General features: G+C 40.4%; 2 protein-coding genes and 1 long non-coding RNA gene across 4 annotated transcripts in view; 1 reads left to right on the top strand and 2 right to left on the bottom strand.

Annotated features, from left to right (window-relative positions):
- LOC148727309 (uncharacterized) overlaps window positions 1-615 on the bottom strand; it is a 3,368-nt gene extending 2,753 nt beyond the window's left edge. For both annotated transcript variants that reach the window (XM_088727195.1, XM_088727194.1), the window contains exons 1-2: window positions 202-615; window positions 28-128 (exon numbers count right to left, since the gene is read on the bottom strand). In XM_088727195.1, the coding sequence (XP_088583321.1) occupies window positions 28-128; window positions 202-543 (443 nt within the window). In that variant the 5' untranslated portion in view covers window positions 544-615. The remainder of the gene's footprint in view (window positions 1-27; window positions 129-201) is intronic.
- The window catches only part of LOC148727310 (uncharacterized), a 2,292-nt gene extending 432 nt beyond the window's left edge, over window positions 1-1,860 (top strand). The window contains exon 2 of the long non-coding RNA XR_015989450.1: window positions 986-1,860. This is a non-coding gene — a long non-coding RNA (uncharacterized LOC148727310). The remainder of the gene's footprint in view (window positions 1-985) is intronic.
- A 7,454-nt stretch (window positions 1,861-9,314) lies between these two features.
- The window catches only part of LOC148727311 (uncharacterized), a 17,793-nt gene continuing 10,472 nt past the window's right edge, over window positions 9,315-16,635 (bottom strand). The window contains exons 4-8 of the mRNA XM_088729031.1: window positions 13,282-13,422; window positions 12,690-13,012; window positions 11,289-12,437; window positions 10,444-10,714; window positions 9,315-9,911 (exon numbers count right to left, since the gene is read on the bottom strand). Coding sequence (XP_088585157.1) covers window positions 9,531-9,911; window positions 10,444-10,714; window positions 11,289-12,437; window positions 12,690-13,012; window positions 13,282-13,422 — 2,265 coding nt within the window. The 3' untranslated portion in view covers window positions 9,315-9,530. The remainder of the gene's footprint in view (window positions 9,912-10,443; window positions 10,715-11,288; window positions 12,438-12,689; window positions 13,013-13,281; window positions 13,423-16,635) is intronic.

The following is a 16,635-nucleotide window of genomic DNA, read 5'->3' on the forward strand; positions in this document are numbered from 1 at the left end:
ATATTTGTGTCAAGTATTCGTACTTACCCCGCCATACAACTGCAGTGAGCTGCGATTACACTCCCGTTAGTCTCAGAAAGAGTCCAAACTGATAAAGGAGTTTCTCTCGCACGTTGCGAGTGTTTGACCTGCATTTAAAGAGTGCGATATTTACACTTCCGTTCAGTGAAATGTGCATGTAAATGTATGGCATTCACTTACCCGAGAGAAGATCAATACTTTGTCTGGCTGCACTTCTTTGGCCAGGATAGAATGAACCCAGCCTGACACAAAAAAGTTGTATGATTCCAACGATTTGTACGCCTTCATCTCCTCTTTTGTTCTCCACGAAGTTTGCACCAAGAGATAGTTCACAATATCTGGGTATTCGACCGATGGCCAAAGCTTTAATTCGTCTTTGAATTCCGATTTTTTTAACTTAAACGGGTCGAAACCAATCATCCTAACTTTCTCTACGTATCGCTTCTTCGTAACTTCATCTAACGTCTCGCAATACGCTGAAAGCATTGGAGAACGCACTCCAGAGTCACTGTTCGACGCCATTTTTAACGCTTTGTATATCAACCAAGATGGCGCTGATCGGTGACGTCACAGATTTTTACCACGTGATTGAAAACGAAGAATTGAAATCGAAGAATTGTCAAAGCTTGTCTCACAGTCAACCGCGTGACTTATCACGCAATATGCAATAAGTAAACTTCGAGGGAGATAATCAAACATAGGTACAGGTACATTACATTCAGTGCTAGTCGTTTTGAATGTTTGTCAAAGGTGAGGTAAACATCCCAACAATAGCAAGTCCTCAAAGACTGAGGTTGAATCAAAGAAACTCCGACAGAAACTCAAACTTTCGTTGTCGTTTTCCTTTATCTTTTTTTTACTTGTTTTGTTTGTTTGATTATTTATTCACTCAAAGTACCCTTTCCTTTTATGTTTTGAAACTCTGCACCACATGGATCGTCAAAATCATTTAATACTTGTGCAGTACAGTGCGTCATGTGGTTAGATTGACCAATTGATGGCCTATTTAAAAGAAAACTTCGTCAACAGAACCAGGATGTTGTTTGCTGCATCTCTCACCTGAAAGAAAACTTCGTCAACAGAACAGAGGACCCTTGGAAACAAGGATTTCACCGAACATATTCCTCTGGAGCATCACTGTTACACAGTGGATCAAGCCGACCGAACCGAATTTCAAGGTGTTTACACGGGAGTTCACACAGGGGGCTCATCAGAGGCGGGAGTAAAGGGGTTTTAAAAATGTACTGAGGATAAAAGTGCGAGTCATTATTATCAATTTTTACCTCTTCTTCAAATATAACGAAGAACATATACAGTATACATTCCTTTGTTAAAAACCAACAATGGTAATTCTAAACGGATTCTGATACAGGCCTTCATATACAAGTACATTCTGTAGTTGAACACTAATCGCTCACAAGTGACAAATTGAGGCTATAATATTACAATTTTTGACTACGGGCTGTACTGAGAGGAAGTGAGGGCTTTTCAGAAAGGAAGTTTCGTGCAAAAAATATTAAGGCTTTGTACAGCCTTGGATTATTGTACTCTTAAAGGTGGTCAGTTCTCTTTACCCAAACATCTTTGTTAGTGAATGAATAATGATTAACGTAGTCCAAGGAGAAAACGTTTCAAACATCAAAACAGTGATGAAACTGATCACTTCATGATTCAAGCCAAGCAAGCAAATAGTTGCACCCCAGAAAACAGTCAGTGATTGCTATTCGTTCAATTTGTCAACCTTATCACCGCATGTCAAACGCCAACCAGTCAAGCACAAAAGCTTAAAATATTTTTGCCTCTATCACCTTTTTATCTAATTAATGAACAAAACAAAAACAAATTTGTTTACTTTTTAACCAGTGCCGGGTAACCCAACTACTTTTGTTTTCACCGTATAGACCCTTTCACGCCTCTATTTTGCTTACAAGGGCTGAAAAAGAATTGGACTCAAATAGTATGACTCTTATAACGGCTGTCCATTGTAATGATCACTTCCGCCCAAGCGATCCTTGACTACCTCCGGACACATGACGGGTGGCGTAAGCGGTCACTCAGTACTTTTACTCTAAGTATTCGTTGCGTTGACTTGATTACTAGAGTTGAGTTTCCTAAATACAATATTATTTGCTAAATGGTTATGACACCCATCATAGACTAGTAAAAGCAGGTAGGACCTACAAATATCATAGTTAATTACTATTATTCGCTAACGTTGCAAAAAAGCTTATATTAAGTAGAAAATACGTTTCAAGTGGTTGCCTGACGACCAGATTTTACAAGGGTGGTGCTCAAACTTTCTTGAATAGCTCAGACAACTCTTGATAACATTGGGCTGAATCTGGCCGTTTGTTTGGGTTTTTATCCCAGCAACGCCTCATTACTTTCTGCAAAGCAGCTGGTGGCGTATTTGAGCCTTGGGCATGCAAAGGTCTGGTACCCCCAATCACTACGTCGAAAAGCTCATGTTCATCTCTTGCCACATGAAGAAGGGCTCTCTTACCATAACACATTTCCCAGAGCATTATACCGAAGCTGTATATATCCGCTTTGTAATCGTACATACTTGAGTTGATTACTTCTGAAGCCAGATACAGGAGTTCCCACTCTGGTACCTGTGATCGCTCTAGCTTCTTTGGAAACACCGACATCGGCAACTTTGACAACATTTTCTTGTGACAGCTATAGATGGAAAACGTAATGAGAAAACGAATAACAACTTCTTTAGCCTTCATGGAAACTCAGTGTTAGGGCTTCAAAGAGGGCTTATAAAGCAAAGTGAGGAAAAAACAACAACAACAACAAGGAAAGCTGGGTGAAGGCGAGTAAAATAGGCTAGATTTAATAAATATATCTTATTAACCAAGCGCGAGGGCCGTACTGGGAGAATATCGGCCCGAGGGCTTGACGGTACGGACCGAGCGCAGCGAGGTCCGTACAAAAAAGACCGAGGGCCGATATTCTTCCAGTACGGTCCCGAGCAAGCTTGGTTAATAAGAGATTTATTATACGACTGAAGTTCAAAGGGACACAAGTGCGGTATCATTCGGGACCAGTCGGGACAGTGCCCGGTCCAATACTTAGAGAATATTGGACCGGCAATAGAGCATTTTGATTGGTTGATTTTAGTTATTGGCCCTCTGACTGCCCGTGTCGTGTAATAAAGACTATTAGCTTGATCTTACACCAAATTCTTGTAACTAATTTATAAGGAGATGTGCAGCAGCTGGAAGAGAGAGTCAATAGTCAGATCTCGGGAGTCAAAGACTTGAAACAAATTTCAGTTGCTGCTTGCAAAACCGCGTTCTAGATTATCCTCCGAGACCATTTTTTAACTACGTGATCTCGTGGTTTGAAATAAGCAAAGAACAGATCAAAATTGCGGATGCTTAAGCATGCACATATTTCACAACCGCCAATATCTACGCATATTTAAAGGTACATCCAGATAGTAATTAAGAATGACTTTTACAGTTAAACTTAACACCATTCATTTTTCCGAAAGGTCATTAATGGCGATTGGCCCTTTGTCCCCATGATTAGTAGCTTCTAGTTTTCCCATAAATCATTACTGCTGACTCAGATGTTAAACTCACGAAAATAAATGATGTAACTGCCACTAGAAGAAGCTCTTGAATGTTACCAAAATTTTCCTATCAAGATAGCGGAATATCTATGGAGAACAGTACAGAGCATATGCATATTAGTGTAAAGGGTTAACCCATGCGTTATCCTTGTGTAGGAAGCTGAACCATCCCTTTATTGTAAAGTTATATGGTGCTGCTCTGCATAAGGAAGGGGATCGGCTACGAACAATACTTGTGATGGGGCTCTGCACGGAAAACTTGAGGAGCCACATTTTCCGACATAAATGCAAGGTACCCGGTCAGTCATCAACACCTACTGCTGCCAGAAATGTGATTGGATGGGCAAAAGACATTGCCGATGCTCTGAAATACATTCACAGACAAGGTATCGTTCACCGAGATCTCAAGTTGGCAAACATATTGGTAAGTTAAAAATTAGGACCACTGGCTTCTGTAACTCTATTATTATACGACTCGGGCAGTCAGAGGGCCAATACCTAAAATCAACCAATCAAATTGCTCTATTGCCGGTCAATATTCTCTCAGTATTGGACCGGGCACTGTCCCGAATGGTCCCGAATGATACTGCACTTGTGTCCCATTGAACTTCAGTCGTATAATAAATCTCTTATTAACCAAGCTTGCTCGGGACCGTACCGGAAGAATATCGGCTCTCGGTCTTTTTTGTACGGACCTCGCTGCACTCGGTCCGTACTGTCAAGACCTCGGGCCGATATTCTCCCAGTACGGCCCTCGCGCTTGGTTGATAAGATATATTTATCTCATAAGTTTGTTATTCTCATTACCTGTTTGGTAGGTAATGCATGGACATTGTAGGGAGAACTTACATATTGATCCCTCCTTGGAGTTAAAGGGTTACGAAGCGGCCCTACGTGTTTCTGGTATCTCAATACATACAACTTGACGTAAAAAAAGCTTCATTTATCTGGGAAATGATTTGAACTGTAAATGAAAATTAAGAAAAACAGCGATCCTCACGGGTGAACTGCAATTTAAATAAATTATAGACAGTCCTCCCGTTTCTACGGGGTGGCTTCGTAGCACGGTTGGCAGTAGCGCCTAACTACTGAGTTCTGGGTGGCAAGGGTTCGAAATCCGTCGAGGCTTAAAAATTCTGCAAGCTTCTTTTCTCCAGTTACTTAAAGTGCAGCTCATCGACGATCGTTGCATCACTTGTGATACTTGAACTCTATTATTTCTGTGACTGTGTAAGGAGTACGCAGATAACTTTTGACCAAGAAGTATTTTATTTCATGCATATACTTAGATAAAAGAATGCTCTATACGAATTATCCTGGGAATAAACGACTACAAACGTCTTATAGCAAATGGTAAAACTAACTGTGAACTCTTCAATCTGGCTAAAGGTTTCATACAAGCTGACAGAACAATATTCACCCAAAGAGTATTCTTGTTGCTCTTCGTTCACATTTGAACATTAACTACTTGTCATAAGCCCAAAAAAATAAGCTCTAAAGAGACTGATGCACATGTTGACCTGCGCTAAGTAAACGGAATCAGCTCGATCATTGAAGCTATTGTAATGATGTTTACTTTACCATACTACGAGTCAATGACTGGACCATGCCTTTTGAAAAGAGAGGACGGTCGCCCGTCTCTCTCTCTCTCTCTCTCTCTCTCTCTCTCTCTCTCTCTCTCTCTCTCTCTCTCTCTTCTTTAAGACTTTTTCGAATCTCTTTTTTCGCTTGAAAGGTCTAAAGAAGACCAAGACATAAAAGTAATCATATCAAAACAGTCACCCTGGGGAGATTTAGAGACCCACCACGCACCACTCCTATGTTCCTTCAACTTAATGCGTAGATAGATAGATGGATAGATAGTTTATTCTGATTAAATTACTATCTATAAATGTGTTAACGAGTCTCTTCGTTTTAGCCAGAGGAACATTAAATTTCCTGTTTCGTCTAAAATTGAGTTCACAGTTGTTATGAGGAGGCAAGAGCTTATACTGTTTATTGTCTGAGTTACAAGTGATGGAGTCAAAAAGCTTAGTTGTGATAGACTGCCTGTGTTGGGAGAGCGTTTCCAAGTTGGCTTGATTTAATGCATCGCTATATGGAGCAAACGGAAAAATAATTCGCATGGCGCGTTTCTGTAGCTGTTCTAACTCAACAGATAAGTATGCGGGAAGCGCGTTGTGAAACCTTTATAATCGGGAAGCATTCATTAAACATCGAAAATAGTGTTTAAGCGAGACTCTATTTTCAATGTTTAATGAATGCTTCCCGATTATAAAGGTTAGAATTTCATCCCAAGACCTGCCTTATATGTCTCATATTGTTAAGTATTTGTGTAAAATCAGGAAAAAGAACTCGCGGAGTCACAAACAGTCTGAAAAGCATGTCCTGCAAGAGCGAATCGACAAACTTATCTGCGCTGAACAAATCCGTGCAGTTAATGAAAGGAATAGTAGTTATCACACCAGTTCGAGGAGGTGGTGGGATACTGTCAATATGATCACCGGTAGACAGGCTCGCAATGCACCCGTCAGCTCTACTATTGACCCGAAAACAATTAACTCGTATTTCCAGTCTATCAACATTGATGATCAGTACTCCTCGCCCGAAGTCCTTTCTATCCAGGATGGCACTCGTATTCCTACAATTGAGGTGCATACTGTATGGAAGTTTCTGAGTATATTAAAGTGTACAGCTCCAGGTCCTGATGAACTTCCGTTCTGGTTCTGGAGGGATTATGCTTATCAACTTGCGCCAACAATCACCAATGTATTTAACTCCTCTCTCAAGAAACAGTTGGTCCCCTGTTTGTGGAAGCTAGCTAATATTACACCCATTCCCAAAAAGAGTCCCTTCGAAACATGTAATCAGCTAAGACCGATTTTCCTAACTAATGTCATTATGAGACTGTTTGAATGAGTGGTAGTAAAGCAAGAGCTGTCTCCTGTACTGAGGTCTGCTATTGGTCCAGACCAGTTTGCCTACAAAAAAGGATGAAACACAACCTTGGCGCTCCTTACTTGTCATCATCATTGGCTTAAATGGTTGGATGGTGCAATGGACCTTGTAAGAGTTTTCTCCTTTGATTTCAGTAAGGCATTTGACAGTGTTTCACATGCTATTGTTTGCAATAAGTTAATGTCACTTAATATCAATCCTTATGTTTTCAATTGGATCGTTAGTTTTCTTAACAATAGGAAACAGAGAGTAGTCGTGGACGGCTTTGTCACCGAATTTGTTAGTATTAATAGAGGGGTACCGCAAGGTACGGTCCTCGGGCCTATATTATTCTCCATTATGGTGAACGATATAAGACCGGTTTACCCGGAGCGCAATTTATTGCTCAAATATGCTGACGATGTTACACTAAGGGTACCCGTTTCCGCACATCAAGATCACTCTCTTATGAGGTTGACAGCATTCAACACTGGGCGGTAAGAAACCGTAGGAAACTAAACCTCACTAAGACCTGGGAGATTGTGGTGCATGGTAGAATTTCCAAACCATTGCCACCTCTGGTACAGGGAAATTGAACAGAAAAGCTGGTTGAAATTGCTTAGCATAAATTTCCAGGAAAATCCATCGGACTGGGACCTTCATGTTGACAATTTGCTACGCAAAGCTAGAAGTCGTTTATATATTCTACGCGTTTGTAAATATTTTGGAAATCCTAAAGAGCAACTGAATAAATTATTCGATCTCTTAATTATCTCCCTGTTTTTATATGGAATTGAGATTTGGGGAGCGGCATATCAAGGTAAATACCTTGATCGCATTGACCGTTTAGGTTTGGTTACACCAACAACCTGTATGTAATAGCTGAAGTTATAAGAAACCGAGACAGTAAGCTATGGAAAATTATCACCGATACTCCTTCTCACCCCCTTTATCAACTATTACCTCCTAAGAAACAGAGATTTTTGCGAAACAGAGGACATGATTTTATTTTTCCTGTTGTTAAAACAGAACGCTTTAAGAGATCCTTCATTAATAGGTGTCTTTTTAATTTTAATTGTACTTGATGTTAAATTAATTTTTTGTAAAGTCACACGTATGCTGTGACTACATGAATTAATGAATAAAGACTCTTATTATTATTAAACACCGGGCATGCGTATTCCATTACTGGACGGATACAGGTCATGTAAAAGATTGGCAGATCTTTGGCGGGAATATTCGCTCTCTTCAGTTGAAGAAAATATAATCGACTCGCTACTTTTTTTACTTATTTCAGCAACATGACAGTTCCACCGAAGGTCGGAAGAAATGTTTAGCCCTAACAACTTAACAGTGGACACTACCTCTATTGCTTTCCTATTGAGAGCATTTGGAGCAAAGTCCGCGGCTGATTTAGTATCTATGTATTTCACACATTTGTTATTTTAATTCTCATGCCTGACTAAGCCACACTTAAGTTCAGTTTAGTTTAGTTAAATACATTCGCCACAGTTCAAGAAATACAAATAACTTATCTACATTATAAAGTACCAAGAAAGAAAAAGTAAAATGGAGTGGCAGAAGAGAGGAACAGAACTTTCGTCCCAATTAACGCCTAACCCCTATATAACAAAAAAGTAAAAGGATAAAATAAAAAGGCTGGAAAGAGTTGCAAGAAATGCAAGTTATTTAAGATTATAAAATACTAGCCTGGAGGACTGTATGAGTCAAGTTTGGAAAAGTATAGGTTGTTTAATTTAGATTTAAATGTTGGGAGCGAGGTTATACATTTCATGTTGGGTGGAAGAGTATTCCACAGTCCTGCAAACCTATTAAAAAACATTTTTCGAAAGTAGTCCTGTTTGTGTTTAAATCTTATATTATAGTTGTTCGGATCATAGCTGCGGGTTTTGTAACAAGGATTAGAAGTGCACAGATAATCACGGATATCCGTAATTATCAGACCATTTCTTGATTTGAAAAATAGTAGCAGGTCTGAAATCTCTCTGCGGTGTTCCAAGGGTAGTAAGTTCAGTTTAATAAGTCTCTAAGTATAAGAAATGTCTTGGGAATAACTCAAAATGAACTTCGTTGCCCTACGTTGGACATCTTCTAACAGCTTACGATTCTTGACTGTGTAAGGTGACCACAGGTTACTGTCATATTCCAGTTTAGGTCTCACGAGGGCACAGTACAGGAGTTTTCTGATGGTGGGCTAAGACAGGTGTCGGCATGTTCTTTTAATAAGGCCAAGGGATTTGTTGGCCTTCGCAACAATGTCTTCAATATGCCTCGCCCATGAAAAGTCGCTAGACACGGGGATACCTAGCGGGGCAGAGAACTAAGAGCCCAGGGGCCCGTTTCTCAAAAGTCCCGGTCACTTCACGGGCCCGAAAAGCTGTTCTGTTTTCATTCAAGATGGAGATTTCAAAAGTTTTGAAAATAATACAATAAAACTATCAGCTAAAGAAACAAAATGGACTGATTTGGGTGCCAGAACCTGCTTTTCTTTCCTTCAAATTTTGATTTTAAAACATGGCTTCGGGCCCGTTAAGTTAACGGAACTTTCGAGAAACGGACCCCTGTCCCGTTAAAAAAGGATCCTCAGATAGACGCAGTAGCAGAGGGTCACCTACACCTGTGCGCTTAGGCTTTTGTGGGTCATCACAAATGACACTGATCGTGATGAAAGGCAACTTTAGATGAAATTAGATGAAACCGCAACGAAAAAAACGGGAAGGAAGATTGATGTCCTTAACACCAGCATTGATTAACACCAAAATAAGTTTCTATAATGTAAGAACCAAGTTTGAGACAGGAAAACTGGAGCAGGTGAGGCTATTCCATTCTTCATAACAATCATAAGGGTTATCTCAAAACACTTTCAATCACTTTTGCTCCACAACAGTCTACATTTAAGCGGCAAATACATTTGAGGTGGTTGGTCGATAAACAGAGTTTACAAAGATGAAACATTAACCTTCTTTTAAAGCTCAGTCAACTCCTTGTGACACTGTCCTGCATCTGGTCGATTATCAGGTTTTTCCTGCCAGCAGCGCTGCATCAGATCGTGCAAGCCAGCTGGAGGCTTGTTAAAGCCTTTGACATGAATAGGTCTTGTACCCTCAACAACTTTTTCAAAAAACTCATTTATATTTCCTCCCACATTAGAGAGGGCTCTCCTACCATACCACATCTCCCAGAGCATTATACCAAAGCTGTACACGTCCGCTTTGTAATCGTACATTTTGGACATGATTACTTCTGGCGCAAGATACATGGGAGTTCCCGTCATGGTACCCGTGATCGCTTTTGCTTCTTTGGAAACTCCGACATCGGCGACTTTAGCTAAATTTTCTTGCGACAGCTGTGAAAGGATAGCAAAGCATCTAATAAAATCGTCCATTTTTTTTAAAGTAAACCTCATGGAAACTACCAAGCTCAATTAGAAAAATTCAAAACAATTTTAACTGTTGCGAATTAAAGTCAAACCCATGATATTCAGAAAAACTTATTCGTCAGGGAAGGCCGAAAAGTAATAGATTGACCCTCCTAACAAAAATAAAAAACGTACCGCCCTATTCAATTTCTGTCCTGTACGATTGTATTTGTACGTTATTCGTGACTTCCAGTAAAAAAAATAATAATAACGCTTATGCCGTGTAGAAACCCAGGGATAACATGGCTAGAGGGTTCTTGAGGTGAAACTCAGTATAGAGAGCACCTCTTAAAGGAGTGCTGGAAAGGCAGTGTGAAGAGGGAAAAAGTTTAACATAATAGGAAAACTGGATGAATGCAGGAAAATAGGACTCGCTGAGATGCGAGACGAGTTTCGAAAAACTATTACGATTAAACATATTAAGGGTTCCACAAGCCAATACTCATAATTTTTAACTTACCAATACGTTTTCCAGCTTGAGATCTCTGTGAACAATACCTTTCTGGTGAATGTAATCCAGAGCATCGGCAATGTCTTTTGCCCATCCGATCACATTCTTCGCAGCAGTAGTTGCTGTTGTTGACAGACCAGGTACATTGCTTCTATCCTGGAATATGTGTTTCATCAGGTTTCCCTTGCAGAGCTCCATCACAAGAATTGGTCTCAGCTGATTTCCTTCCTTGCGCAGTGCTGCTCCATAGAACTTTACAATCGAGGGGTAATTGAGTTTCCTGCACAAAGATAACACATGTGTTAACCCTTCACACTCTTGCATCACTATGCATATTCTCGTACTGTTATCTATACATTTACTGTGATACTGAAAAGACGAAATTGTTCAATAATCAAGAACGTTGTTCAGTGGAAGTGATCTCCTTTCTTCTTATGATCTTAATTTTGATTAATCGGTGATAATGTAAGGATGAATTAGATGCTAGTCACTGATATGGACTAAAGAGTGGAAAACCATCAATGGTCCGCTTGAGAAATGGACGAAGATATGTGTTAGTGAAAGGTCATTTCCAGTTGCTTTGGTGGCGCACCTTTCAACATGTCTAGAATTCGTTTTTTGTCTGAAATTTCGTTAGTCTTATTTTATTTCGGATTTTTCTTTCAACTGTTATTTCTCATCTGATACAACACAACCGCGATAAGCTCCTTAAATATGAGGGAATAATGTAATAAGGAAAATATCTCATTAGATACCAGCCGAAGGGTATCACGTGCATCCTAAAACATTTGGCTGATAAGAAGGTTTTTCGAAAAATATACAGTTTCAAGGTCAAACAATGACGAATGACCAACCTTAGCGTCTCTGTTTCAGAATGGAAGCCAATAGCTGTAGCGCCGTTAAGCTCTTCGTTCCACACTTTCACAGCCACACTTACGGGTTGCGCTTCTCCTTGAATCTCTAATATTCCCCGATAAACAGCAGCAAACGCTCCTCTTCCGAGAGGTGCATCATCTTGCCACTCCAAATCGTCGCAACTGATGTCCATGGTGCGGACCTCTTTGATGCCAAATAGGGCCATCTCCTTTCTTAATTTCACACTTTCCTCGTGTAACGGCTTGTAGAAAATTTCTATATCTTTCTTACAACGATTCTCATCTCTCAATTGTTGACACAACATTTTGTCCTCTTCTATGAGCTGAGGGATCCGATCTAAGACCTGTTTCAGAAAACCCTGGGCTTCCTTAAGCTGTTCCTTCACGAACGACTTAAGCTGCTGTTCTTCCGCTGCTCCCCTTAGATATTCTTCAGAAGCTTTCGCCATGAAGGCGCGCTTGTCTTTGTCGTAGTTCCTTGTTTTACTCCAGTCTTCCAACTTCTCTTTAACAGCTATGGCGCCAACGAATGGGACAGTGACCACTAGGACAACCAGACCAACTGGAACCCAGATTGGACTTGTGACCCCAATGACGACTTTTTCGGCTACGCTAAAATCGTCTGATGCTAGGGGACCACTTGCTGAGTTGGTACCACCTCCTGCTAAGACGGAGCCCTCCAGCGTTCGAAGTTGACCCTCGACGTAGTTGAACCTCTGCTGAAAGTATTCAATCAAAGAGGAACGAGCCTTGGAAAAGACATGGTTCTTTTCTTCCCATTCTTCAATCGTCTGATGAAGTCGCTTATTCAGAGCCTTTTGGATGTAGTTATTGGTCACCTCCCAACTTGCTTCAGTGTTTGGAACATCGTTTGACGTCCAGGAAGTAAACTTCTCTATAACGTCAGCAGACTTGAGATATTTGGACAATGTACTCACAGCTTTGTCTGTCTTGTTTTCAAGGAACGTCTGCAGCTCTTTGCGTAATGTGCCTTGCTGCCTCTCAATACTTTCAAGACGGTCAGTGATGAACATCATCCTACTGATCACATCTTTACGATCTTTGGACGAATTACGAACGAACGCTTTCGTGTGGACTGCCATACGTGTGAGAAGATAGTCGAGCCACCTAAGAATAAAGCCATAAACTCAATCTTTTTCAATTGTCTTTCATGCTCCGTCACTATATTTATCTATGCAAAGCCCGGCTGGAGTGTTTGCCGGATTTTTTCGCATAGAGTTTACGTTGTCTACATTGTATTACATGTACCTCGCTTATGCTTTTTGTTTCCTGGAAGTGCATTTCTCGCAGCCAATCAGAATGAAAATTTTGCAATTTCTTAAATAACTATTTTGTTGCTATGGATTTAACACAATTTACCTCCACTGAATCTGTAGTCTTGCCTCAATACTTTTTAACACCATGGACTTGATACCGTTCATTAGTTCACCAAACTCTTCCGTGACCACTCCAAGCTTCTGGGTTTCACTTGCAACTTTTGCTGACATATAAATTATCTGAGATTCTGGATTTAAACTAGGCCAGCACTTTTTGAGTTTACTGACGATGAAGTTCTTCACTTCATTAGTTTCTTCTGACGGCACCTGATCCCACTTGTTGCAAACAAACAGAGCACAGTTTGAGGAAGATTCTCTTTGTTTGTCAAGGGATACCTGTCTAGCGTGTTCGATAAGTTTTTCTACCTGAAGACAAAGAGACGAAAATTAGCTACTTGTCGACTTGTTTTTTCGGGGCGGGGTATAGTTCAGTAGATATCTTTTCTTGGAAAGTTATGCCTTACGTTTATTGCTCTGCCAGAGAAAATCGTGTTCGTTGAGTTTCGTTAAATTGCTCTTACACATATCAAAAATAGAGGATTAAAAAAATTATACCATTTTTGCAATACCCATGCAGGTCCTAAATTTAACTATTTTGGCAAGAAGAATGTATTTGTCATTTTAAATTGCCTTACCCTGTCTCGCTGTATTCCACCGGCGTTTTCACTGTTGATGACGTAAATAAATGCAAAAGCCTCTGGGAGGTACTTCTTTACTATGTCGTCCATTATAGGAGATTCGCCAATTCCTGGACTGTCGACTATTACGACATTTTCCTAAAAGACATGTAAAATATGAGATGCAACAAGTAATGTATTGAAAATTAGGATCGCTCTCTGGAGTACGTTTCGGTTGTTTGTCATAAAACCAAAACTCAACACAACAGCCAATCACAACAGCCAATCAGAGGAAAGGAAGACATCTCACAGGCCAAAGAGCGAAAAACTCTTTGCGGGGGAAAACGATTGCGCCAATCGCGATTGATTTTAGTTTTGAATCTCATTGACTGATTGATGGATTGAAGAATTCGCACGACTTTTCTAGACAATCACAGAGCGAGATAAAGTCAACAGTCAATCTAAAATTGCTCTTGTTCGTATGTCCGTTCGTTTTGATTGACATTTAGACATCCTAGGCTAAGTTTATCATAAGAATTAAGTTTGACCTTTCTTTGACATTGATTTTTTGATTCCGATGTTACTCAATTATTCGTGATTCCAGCAAATTAAGATACGTCAAGAGATGTGTGTAACTATTCACTTGAGACGTCAACAGCCAATCCGTCATTAAATCAATTCTTGTGACAAAACAGCAACAAAAACCAAGCAATATTCCAAATAAATGCAAGCACAAGCAGTTACCCTGCAGAATGGCAAATGATTTGCATTCAAGCATCCCTTCGGTCAATCTCAGTTATTTGGAGATCTTGCAAAAATACAGTTTATATCGTAAATACATCTATGCACGAACATTCTCACAGCATGAAAATGTAGATTTACGCCAAATTAAAGTTATGTAAATCTGCGTAAAGGTGGTTAACAAACTTTACATCAACTTTACATTGTTGGTAAAGGTCTGTAAAGGAAGATTTACGCAACACGACGTACAGCCCACGTAAAGCTAGCGTAAAATCGGTGGGTCGAATTTACGCTTATTTACTCAAAACGTAAAGTTGGCGTAAACTCGCACTTTACTCAACTAAATGTAAAGCAGTTGTAAAGTTTGCGTAAAGTTGATGGGTCAAATTTACGCTTATTTACCAGGGATGTAAAGGTGATGTAATGCACACTTTACCAACCGAACGTTTAAATACGCTTTTGTAAAGGTAACATTAACATGGTCAGAATCATGCATGCTTCTTTACGCCGTTTACCTAAAGTTTGTGTAAAGGCACACTTTGTGTAAAGGAACGTTAAGATGTGAGAACTTATCTCTGTACCCTCTTACCCTCTGACCCTCTGCAGCCTTGCACAGAAGCGGGAAAAGGTATAAATAAATGTAAGACTCTTTTCTCGGAAAGAAATATTTATTTGGACTGCCCACTGGGCCAACTTCTTTACCAATTGGATATTTGACAATTAGTCCTCAAAATCGAGTCGAGTAGAAGTTAAAGATAATCTAAAAAAATAATGATTCCTCGTGAACTACCGAAATTTTGTCATTTGCGCCGAACGTATGTAACAAACAGGACAACACTGCGCATGTCAACTTTCTTTTTGACCGAGAAGATACTGGGTTAGAGTAAACTACTTCAGCCAATCACCTACCGTTTTTGTGGAAGAAAGCCAATCAGTACATCTCGTCTACTGGCGGGAACACGGCGGGCCCTTTTGTCGGCGTGATTAAAGGCCATTTCATTGTAATGTTTCCGGTTGTGAGCGTCCTTTTTTCAGTTCATTTATCCTTTTTTGCTTCGTGATCGTTAACGTTCTTCATCCGCAAAATGGAAGATCAATACGTTGTTTTGCTACAGAGGGTTATCGCTGAAAACGTGCGTCTTCGAGAGGAGCTGGAAGCGCGAGACAACGAGTAGAAATGCATCCTCGCAGAACTCGGTGCAAAAATAGAGAGCTCTTCAAATTCAGGATAAGAGCGAGCAAGCAGGGAAAGAAAAAGGAAGACCCCTGTCCCTCAGCAGTGTCGTGTAAGTATATTTTTATCTTGGTTTCCTGTTAACCATGTTCTGTTCAAAAATTCGGCCTGTTCATAAATTTCGTGCCCTCCACGATCCGTGAGGTAGTAGAGGACCACGTGCTCAGTATGGCCCACAGGCAGTCCAAGCTCACTACTAGAAATGCAGACGTGACTCTTGGTTTGAGTGGTATAGTGTTACAAACGGTTATTTATAAAGGTTTGTATGGGATGTAATCGGTTTGCCTTGAAAGAGAGAAAAAATGTCAAGTGTATTTGTTGGATGTATAGGCTAAAGCCTATACATCCAACTCACATTGTTTGCCCCAATGGATTTTGTATGATTTGTAAAGACAGATTAGATCGCCGTGGAGGTGGCGTCGCTGTCATTTGCAGAGGAGATTGGAAAATCGAACGACTCGATGGTCCTCTTTCCAGTGAGTTTGAATGTTTATGGCTGAGGGTTTTGACTCCTAATTCTGTCTATTACGCATGTGTTGTTTACCATCCTGATGAGTCCTCATATGATCAAGAGGAACTGTTGGATTTTCTGACGACATCTTGTGAACATTTAATGACTGTGGATCCGAACTGCAGAATCATTATTGCCGGGGATGTTAACCAGCTAAAATACAAGGATTTACTAGTTCATGCTTCGCTGTCTCAAATGGTTAAAAAGCCGACCAGAGGAGAAAATATCTTGGATGTTTTTATAACCAATACTCCTCATCTGTGGGAGAAGGTCAGGGTCTTTGAAAGTGCTATTAGGTCAGACCACAACATGGTTATTGCATATCCATATCCATATCCATATCCATATTGTGAGGCGTGAGTAGTCCAGTGGTCAGTGCGCTGGACTCTAGGTCAGATGGCCCGGGTTCAAGTCCTGGCTGGGGCTTGACGTTGTGTCCTTAAGCAAGACGCTTCACTCACATTGCTTCGTCTTCTCGGATAGGACGTAAAGCCGGAGGTCCCGTCCCCTGCACCTATCAATTAGTTAATTTCGGCAAGGGACGTTAAAGAACCCACATCACGAGATTACTGTGATGTGGTCTGGCCTGTTTACTGGGAAGGGGGGGAGGGGGCATCTGTAAAAATTTCTCCTTTATTAATTGTAAACTGCCGCCGGCAGTCTGGAAAAGTCCCCCGCACAGTGTTGTAAAGCGCATTAGAGCATTTACATGGAAATGCGCTATAGAAATTGATCTATATTATTATTATTATTATTATCCACGAACATCTGCTAAGGCCAAACGTAGCAGCATACAGTTTAGAGATGTTAGAGAACATAGGAAAATTCATATGGCTTATCTACTTGAAAGCCATGATTGGCAGGAGGTTTTTTCTGTTACTGACTG

The sequence above is a fragment of the Stylophora pistillata genome, chromosome 7, assembly GCF_964205215.1.
Source record: "Stylophora pistillata chromosome 7, jaStyPist1.2, whole genome shotgun sequence".
Taxonomy (NCBI): domain Eukaryota; kingdom Metazoa; phylum Cnidaria; class Anthozoa; order Scleractinia; family Pocilloporidae; genus Stylophora; species Stylophora pistillata.